General features: G+C 39.3%; 1 protein-coding gene across 1 annotated transcript in view; it reads left to right on the top strand.

The window, feature by feature from the left end:
- The window catches only part of LOC100533322 (choline acetyltransferase), a gene marked incomplete at its 5' end in the record, with an annotated part of 100322 nt that overhangs the window by 74429 nt on the left and 15990 nt on the right, over window positions 1-9903 (top strand). The window contains 3 exon segments of the mRNA NM_001204619.1: window positions 6607-6801; window positions 7163-7281; window positions 7907-7960. Of these exon segments, the coding sequence (NP_001191548.1) occupies window positions 6607-6801; window positions 7163-7281; window positions 7907-7960 (368 nt within the window).

Below are 9903 nucleotides of genomic sequence, written 5' to 3'. Positions count from 1 at the left end.
CCCTCTCTCTCTCTCTCTCTCTGTGTCTCTCTCTCTGTCTCTCTCTGTCTCTGTCTCTCTCTCTGTCTCTCTTCCTTTCTTTTCTTCTTTCTCTCGTTCTCTCTCACTTCCTCTTTGAAAAACTCACTGCTTAACTCTTTGACGACGCGCATTCTGGTCATAAAAACGCTTAAAGAAATGCGGTTTTGGGGGCGCTTTAAAAAAGAAGCATTTCATTATTCATACACTTTTCCATTCTGTTTTAAAATGACCATTAACACAAGGTACAAAATACAAAAATGAAGTGTAAATCAGGTTTCTAATTTGTGTAAGATGAGTCGAAATGTGACACAACATTCCCATTGGCGTACTGTTGATCGGACGTATTTGTCCGCTACGTCTTCAAAGCGTTAAGCAACGACAAGCAAAGATACCCCCCCCCCCCGCCGGGCTGAATGTTGGAAAACACTTCAAGGACATTTTTCCATCAAAAGTCTTTAACTACGTTACATGTGTTAACGTAAATCTGGCTGAGAAAAACAAATCATAAAAACACATTACTGAAAGAGAATATTCAATCTAGTTAGCAAAGAAACAGAAAAACCGTGAGAATCCGTTCGAAATTTCGTAATAATAAGCCCCATTAGTAATAATAACCCATTCATTCATCCTCAAGGACATAGAAATGAAAGGGAGCTTGAGCTGTTGTTTTGCCAAGAGAAAATTATATTTAAATAATGATAACCTCCATCTTCCACGACCTGCATAAAAAAATCGACTCGCCAATAATTGCTGGCTCTACTTTCAAAGTTTTTGTCAATATTGAAACAACGTTCACCTTTATGAGACCGACTCTTCCCCTTGGAAGAAAAACAAAAATTTATACAAGCAAATTATTACCTGTTCGCGACACGAGGTGCGTCAGTGCATGGATCATCACAAATAGTCAATGTCCACATTTTTGATGTCCCGCAGCAGAAAAAACCCAACGAGGGAGCACCTGATTCCTTTTTAAAAAGACGCAGTTTGATGAAGACGCCTCCCTTTTTTCTGAAAAAGAAAAAAAAGAAGAAAAGAGGAAGAACAAATCAATTGTCACGTTTCACCAAATAATATAACTATTAATGTTATTTCGACGTAAGAAACACCAGGACCAAACCTCATAAGACAGAGAGTGAGGCGAATAAGCTACATTATCATTCACACGTATTCCCGAGTCGCAGTTCAATTCCAGCGACCTACATTTATGTTAACAAACAATACTTAAAACTCACACGAATAAAGAAAACATCGTACTGTTTATTGATTGTATCATAGGAATACATGTGTTTGCAAATGCCGCTTTTTTTAAAGATCGAGATCTGGGTCGTTTCAGTTGTCCTATAGGTGCCACACATTCTGTCTTTGTTTTCCAACACAATATTATGTGTCTTATAAGGTCATAAGACGCGCACCAAAAGACATAATGAAAAGACTCTTCGTCGCTTTACATTCACAATACGTGAGTTCGATTCCCATGAGGACATGACCCTGTTATCAAGGATCTCCAACCCATCTTTCTGTGGGGATGTTATGTCCTACTTAGCCTGGGTTGACCCGGATATTATTCAGGGACACGTTTAGAATATCACAATCTAGATAATTTTGCTATCGAAATTATTTTCTACAGAAAACATTACGGGAAGTTAGAACTCAATAAATAAATGTTCTCCTGAGTAAAGAACAACGCGTCATTTTTGCTAGGACTTCCCTTTTGATAAACTGTGATTTCCGTTCCTGGAATGTATGGAACAAATTGTAGGGAACAAAGTCAAGAAGAATGTTCTAATCATCATCATCATCATCATCATCATCATCATCATCATCACCATCATCATCATCATCATCATCATCATCATCATCATCATCATCATCATCATCATCTTTATCAACACGCAAGACTGACGTAGAAAAAACCCAGAAACAGAATAAAACAAACCCCCAAACATCAATGTTTCTCTAATTGTGTTTTAGGTGCAGGCTTACACGTTCTATCTTTGTTTTTCAACTCAATAGTGGGTTTATAAGGCCTTAAAAAGTACACCAAAAGACAAAATGTATAGGCTACTCGCTTTGCACCCAAAAGGTGTGAGTTCGATTCCCGTGAGTTCATGATTATCTAATCAAAGATTCTTATCCCATCTTTCTGTCTTGATGCAATACTTTATTCAGCCTAAGTTGACTCTGACAGACAAAATAGAAGCAGCCAGCCAAATTGTGTTGAAAGGTGTGTAAAAACATTCACAGTTAACAATTAATTAGTGTTTGCAACTCGAAAAGTCTAACTGGCAACGCGTCAAAGCTAAAGGAAAAAGCGCAAAGCAATGCTGAGTATTTTTTAAAAATGTATGCACGTAAATGTTTTAAAAAAAGATAATATGTTAACTTGCATTGAACTATATTTATAAGCCGTACAAATTCTTTCATATTCCTTTTAGAGAAACTAAATACTTGACTTACACTTTCCTTTTAAAGAATGTTAACCCGTACATCCCTGCTAAAAATCTTAGTAGGCCGCATAATCGACGTCAAATCTCTAATAAGCGGAAGCAATTAGTCGATCTGCACTCCAACGCACGCGCGAGGGAAAGGCACTGGAGTGTTTGCAGTCCTTGTCCAGTCCTCCCACATCTACAGCGATACTAAAAAAAGGATAGTGCAAGACACAGATTTTGTACTTGGTAACACCGGATGATCATAGTAATGATATGTCGTGTTTTATAACTGGCCGCGCCCACTTATTTTGGTCCTTAATATTTGTATATTTTTACCAATTATCCCATTTAATAATACCCTGAGATTTGGAGATTGTTACGTTCTGGGGTTTTTAAAATCTGTCCTCCCACGCTTCCCACGAGATGTTCCTCGAACGTCAGAGAGAAAGAGTAAAAAGGAAATATAAAGAGAGAGAGAGAGAGAGAGAGAGAGAGTGAGGGAGAGAGACAAGGAGAGAGAGAGAGAGAGATTTATTATACCTACTTTAGGCTGCCAGTGCCAGACATGAACATTAAGTAAACCCCAGGTAAACAAATCCAGTGCATGCGAGGAGAAATGTCTCCGCAAAACCCAAAACATCACAATAATATACAAGCAGAGAAATAAAGATGCAGTCCTGCTTGCATTTCATAGAAAAACAGAATAAACTGGTTTGGCCACCAGTTACGAAAGTCACCTAGTTAGTCTGCCTTTAAACCCCAAAACACCAAGAATTCAGGCAGCCAAGGAAGAGGTAGACCACCAAAAAAAGATGTATTGAGGGAGTCAAAGGAGCCCTAAGAAACTGGAACATCTCATTTGAAAGAGCTGCAGAGCGCAGAGTTGACCAACCATAGAAAACTGTATATTCCTTAGTCACTCAATGACAACAGACCTTTAAAGTCAAGAAAACAAAAACAATAACAACAAAAAAAAAGAGAATAAAAATTAAGTAAATTAAATCAAGAAACTAGTACAATGTGAAGTAAAGTGAATGTAAAAAGATGTAAACCCCCCCTAAAAAAAAACAACAACAACAAAAAAAAACAAATGAAAACGAATGAAACTGAAAGTTAAGTAAAGTGATAAAACAGTGTGTAGAGGTCATCTTGCGTTATTTTATCGCTTTATTGTGAACAATATTCTGATCAGTCCTTTTGATGTCGAATCCACACCAACACATAGTTTGATTAGGCCTATTAAAATCTAATGGGTTTTTTTCAGGGGTTGGCGTTTGCTATTATTTTTCGTTGTTGTCGTAGTCAGTGGGCATCACATGATACTGAAATTGTCAGTTTCGACAATACTTTAAAGCAAACCTTTTTGCTGTAAAATAAATGTGTGGATAAACTTGTTTTGTCAAGTACATACTTAACTATTTTGAAAAATGGGAGTTAAACAAACAGCTAATGATTGAAGTGCAGCTCGGCTCTGGGCCTGTCAAAGAATTTCTTTGAAGGTCACAGGCTGTGCAGATCTGACACGAATGCAAACAGGTTCTGATCAAAAGCCAGAATGAAAACAAGTAAAAGCTGTCAAGTTGTCAAATGTCAAGGTAGGTTCTTGTACATATCCCGGAGCCTGTAAAAATCGAAACCTCAAACAATGTCTGTTGACACGACAATAACCGCATCGCAAGGAAGGGAGGGAGGGTGGTAGGGCTTTAGAGTCAGGAAGAACGAAGCACTATTGCTCAACGTGGGAGAATTGAGACATGAGGAATGGTGTTGCATCCTGGGACGCGATGTGTAATTAGCATGGTGTAGGTGAATGGCTGTTTGTACAAGACTCAAGTGCTGACCTATTTCTAGACGTAATTGCCTCAGTATGGAGTTCGGAGTGAACGAACCCCCCCCCCCCACACACACACACACTTCGTGGGCCCGCCCTTAAAAATTTTATAACATGTTAGCTCGCGTGTCTATATAAATGCAAAGTGGCGCAGAATTATCCATTCAGTGCGCTCAGAACACTGAGCACTGTTATGTAAGAACGAATGCTCTGTGAACAGCATCAAAACTCTTGATTTAACAAATTTAACATTTTCCCCTACTTGCAACTTCAGCGATACTTTATTCCCGTCAAAATGGGGAAAACGTCTGAGTGCCCCTTCTCGCCCAGAAAGGTAGGTGGCAGACTCCTGTTTGCTGTTTGTCTCCCTAGACAAACACACGTATTGATCACGCTACACTAGAGGGTACTGAGTTCAACGCGCAGCCCGACCAATTGCTGGTGCCAGCCACGCAGCCCGGCATCCTTATTAATTGGTTATTATTCATATCTGTCCCACGTCTATTTTATGTCTATCGCAGTGGCGCAAAGGTTTCACGGAAAGTAGTGCTTCAGAAAATTGGATTTTACCTCACCAAAAAATAAAAAATAAAATTAATTATGAGTAATTTGGAAATTCGTTGATCGGTCGCGTCTTCTGAGAGTTTTATCAACACGTCTTTTTTCTTTTGCGTCATCTGAGGTAGAACAAAATTAGTGAAATTAAAGATATTCAAATAAAAAGGTAACTATTGAATATTGAGAAAAGGGCGAAAATATTGATTATGTCCATTTTGACGAATCCAGGCGATGTTTTTTTATGCTTTTATTTTCGAAAGTTAAAATTTCACAATTGTACGGGAAAACAGCTGTGAGGAAAACTTCAATCTAAAGGTTAAAGAAACCATCGTCAAGTTGATGTAAGATTCATTCTGTTTTGTAATTCAAGATCTTCAAATGGTTTCATAGCACAGTAGTTTATTTCTTAGCCAGTAACATGACTGTTGTTTTGTTTTTTTCACCTTATGAAAGTAAAATTGCTTCTGGCAGCAGAATAGACGAAGGTGTGGTTATCTTTTTTTCTTTTTTTTTGTTGTTGTTTAAGATCAGGTGTCGGTTTAATCAATATCTTGTCGTGGTGGGACTCTTCAGTAAGTTTTCTCGCGGGCACCAGAAAACAGCGTAGGCCGCCATGTGACATTGAGAGAGAACTAATTGATTTCCAATATGATGTGCCATTTCTCCTGCCTCCTACACATATAAGCAGTTAATCTCGTTTAAAAAAAACAACATTACAAGTGCCACGACGCAGCCTGTCAAGACTATCGTTATTTTCAGACAAGAGTTTGTGAGTCGTGATGTTTCTGGGATTATGTCTCTAAATCGGTTCAAGATGGTGCTGCTAAAAGCTATCAACGATGTGCATACTTCCCTGCAGTGTTGGTCGCGGGATTTATCATCTGCGAGTCCATTTCACGCTTCAAAGGTGTTGAGTTGTGTTAATCCATTTTTTAGGCAATGTAGTTTTTTTTCTAGTCTAATTTGTAGACAATGTTTTACTGGGTTTATTTTTAAGTGAACACAACTGCTATCTTTACCTTTGCTCTTATTTTGCATGAAGATGTCCTGAAATGCCCTCTCTGTTCTGTATGTTATGTTTATAATTATATTTTTGCATACGTTTAGATCTCTTCAATTTTTAATATTATTTATAAACATGTTTAAGAAAAAATCCTTGTTCAAACTTATGTTCATGAGTACAATTTTGTTATACTCACCCAATATAGAGGGAGGCACATGTCTTTTAAATTTTTGAAAAGTGCATGAACTAGTATTGTAATAAATGTCTTTCAATTGATGTCGCCACGATCTGCTGTTGTCGGAATGTGTGTACAACATCATACATTAAAGTGTCATGAATGTTGTGTACCTGGAGTTCAAATGTCGGTTTATTCAAATTACACACGCTTAATATGCCTGGCTTAAAAATAACAGAAGTTGCTCGCTCTTTCTTAAAAGCAAAAATGATAACTTTAAGACTACAAGACGAATGACCAAGAAAAACATTTAGCTCTAACCATAGATTACAAGATAAATAGAGAATAACATCGTGTGGGGTTCACAATACAGATCTTAAACGCTCCTTTCTCCTCTCAAAGAAAGATCTCATGAAACTCAAAAGGTTTGAAAGAAAAAGACGCAAAGAAACATGTCTCATAAATCATTAAACTGTCGTCTTTCAATAGGAACAAAACCCCACTACAAAACAAGACAAAACGAAAGAAAAAAAATCTTTAAAAATAAATGTTTAACCCTAACCTATTCTACCCTCTCCTTTCTCAGCAACCTTTACCAAAGCTTCCAGTTCCTGAGCTGCAGAGTACGATGGAGAAGTACCTGAGTCTGGTGAAAACTGTGATGTCACCACACGAGTTTTCCCGCACAAAGTACATCGTGGACGAGTTCTGCAAGACCCAGGCCCAAGGTCATGAACTCCAAGAGCACTTGCTCAAGCGACAACAAGGAATGGACAACTGGGTAGGACGCCATTCTTTTTACTATTAAATGTTGTCAGCATCAGTGACAATATTACAGAAAAACAATGGCAGCGACAGAAACACAAACGCATAATCAGATTTAAGATTTTGAATGTGATGCACGTCTCAACAGGATTCCTACTTGTGACATTTTAGTTCTGGAGTATTGAAGTCATAGAAAAAAGGACAGGACATGATTAGTGATTTAATCTTATCCAATTCTTACCAAACAACAAACAAGCGAACAGACAAACAAACGAATGAACGAACGAACAAACAAACAATCTTATCAAAATGAAAAAAAAATATTTGTCCCGGACAATCAGTGAAACGGCTTTCACGTTTTTATTTCAACTCTTCAGGCAAATGATCTCTGGATTCACGACATGTACCTGAACATCCAGGTGCCTCTGACCATCAACTCCAACGCTGCGGCCATGTTTCCATATCAAGCCTTTCCATCTCAGAGGGAACAGCTAAGGTTGGTTTACGTAATGGGCGAATCGACCAATAGTATTAGTAGTAGTAGTAGTAGTAGTTGTAGTAGTAGTAGTAGTAGTAGTAGTAGTAGTAGTAGTAGTAGTAGTAGTAGTTGTTGTTGTTGTTGTTGTTGTTGTTGTTGTTATTGTCGTAGTAGTAGCGGTGGCGGTAGTGGTACTAGTGGTGGTAGTGATGGTAGTGGTGGTAGTGGCGGTAGTGGTGGTGGTGGTGGTACTGGTGGTAGCAGTGGTAGTGGTACTAATGGTGGTAGTGGTGGTAGTGGTGGTAGTGGTAGTAAGTAGTACTAGCAGCACCAGCAGTAGCAGTAACACCAGCAGGAGCAGCAACAGTAGCAACAACTACAACAACAATAACAACAACAACAACAACAACAACAACAACAACAACAACAACAACAACAACGACAGCAACAATCAAACCAACAAAAACAAGTAAAATATCTTCATTAGCAGTGAAGCAGAAATAACAACAAGAGCATGAACAGAACAAAAACAACAACTTCAACAGGAACAACAACAAAACTCCTACAACAACGAAAACAACAACAACAACGTATCAATACCAATATTTTGCAAATGACTCAAACAGTAACCTATAATCCTCAGATTCACAGCAAAGTTCGTCCGGGGTCTATTGGACTTCAAAAGACTCACAGACACGTAAGTAAAAATTACTTGTATTCAGATCTGCACATTTTGCAATTCTTAATCTTTTTACAAACTAAAGCTCAGCCGTATTTTCTGAATTCTATGCGTGGCAGTGCAATGCAAAGAAAATGCTATAACGCAGATCCGAAGAAATCTGGCAGGAGAATGCCCTACACCTCCCCCCCTCCTCGGATGAGAAAATACTGCGAATCTTGTTTGCATATAAATGATTCCACACCGTTAGAAGGAAAGGGAAATAATGCTATTTGGAGAAAATGAAAAACTGCTGTAATATTACACGGAATGGTTTTTTTAAAGGCTGCTATGAGATGGCACGATATACAAGGAGATAGATAGAATCTTCAAATTAAGCCCAACAAAAATCCTCTAATGTCTTACTCACCCTTGAAAAAAGACACCCTTCCATCTCGTTCAACGGAAAGGAGATGAAGCGAATGGGGTGGGGTGGGGGGCACACAGACAAACAGGCATAGGCAGACCACCCACAGCTCACGAGAAATCTGCGCAGCACAAAATACGAGGAAACCTAAACTGAAAATTGAGCAAGCTTCATGGAAGAAGGGGCCAGAAGATCGAACATAAGGGGCGATATTGAGAGCATTTCAGAACACTTAGAAGGGCTAGTAGCGTTGAAAGAAGACCCCCAAAAAGGTGAAACAAGAGGAGTGTGGGTAAGAAACAAGAGGGGGACAAGGGAGGAAGGGGGGGGGTGGGGGGTAACGACTGCAGCAGATATAGAACACAAGATAGAGCAAGAGGAATCTGCTCCCTGACTGCGAAGTTCTCCCAATCAAAAACGCGTCGTCTTCGCTAGGATTCCTGACCCTTACACCCAGAACGGAAAGAAAAAGCCAGGACTAATCCCCGAGGCATTAAACTCTGCTTTGGTTTCGTGTTCAATTTACGCCAAAGCACATTTCCCCCCAGTGTTCCGTCTTCCTCCTCACTAAGGTTTCACCCTAAAAGGCGCAACCCATTGATTTCCTCCCATTGTTAAAAAGGATAATGAAGAAAGAGTGTTCTCTTAATGTAGAACACAGGCAAGAGGATAGTTATTGACAAGGGCAAACACCAATGAGAGATAACTGTTTGCCGACAGACGCGGGTGTGTTGCGATAATGTCCCTTGGTGTGTGTTCAGTTGCCAGATAAACTTGCCGGCGTCCTTAAAGAGGCGTAAGACAAGCAGTGCAATTTTTTGCGGTTTTTTAAAAAGATGGGGGTTTAAAGAAAAAAGAAGCCATTGGGAGGGGGGGGGGGGGCACAAAAGCAACATTTATTCAAGCGCCGCATAAAAGAAAAGAAAAGACGAGGTGAACAGGTAACCAAAAACAAAACAAACAAAATAATAACAATTAAAGTACGATCATGAGATAAAAGAAAAGGGGGAAAACACCAAGGCTGAGTTTGATAAGAACATTGATAAAGAGACACCATAGATGATTGATTCGTCTTCAAAAAAAAAAAGGAGAAAAAGCAAGAGAAAAAACACCCTTAAGATATTTATTGATAACGAAACTGTGAAAAGACCCTAGGGGCGAGATGTGGCAATAAAGTAATGACGTCATCGATTAAGAGAAGGGATAATCTAATTACCGTAAAGAACCTAGGACCGACGGCCACTTGATTAGACCCCAAACGTGAGTCAAGCCCGCTGGGCAGAGAACGGCCACTTTAGTTGTCACCAGATCTCGTTGGTGGGAGAAAGGCAATCCTGAAAATCGTTTGGCTGAGCTATTTAAACGGTCTTGGGAGCCCTTTTTCCTCTCCATTACTTTAGCCTTCTTTTATTTCGTGTTCATAGCAGGAAAAACACGGGCAGCAGAAGGCGTGGATCGCGGGAAGTGGGTGTGTGCTTGTTTGTGTGTGTGTATGTGTGTGGGAGTGTGTGTGTGTGTGTGTGTGTGTGTGTGTGTGTGTGTGTGTGTGTGTGTG

This window comes from Aplysia californica, unplaced genomic scaffold, assembly GCF_000002075.1.
Source record: "Aplysia californica isolate F4 #8 unplaced genomic scaffold, AplCal3.0 scaffold00105, whole genome shotgun sequence".
NCBI lineage: Eukaryota > Metazoa > Mollusca > Gastropoda > Aplysiida > Aplysiidae > Aplysia > Aplysia californica.
Note: the sequence above shows the minus strand (reverse complement) of the source record. Positions and strands in the feature narration are given on the sequence as shown.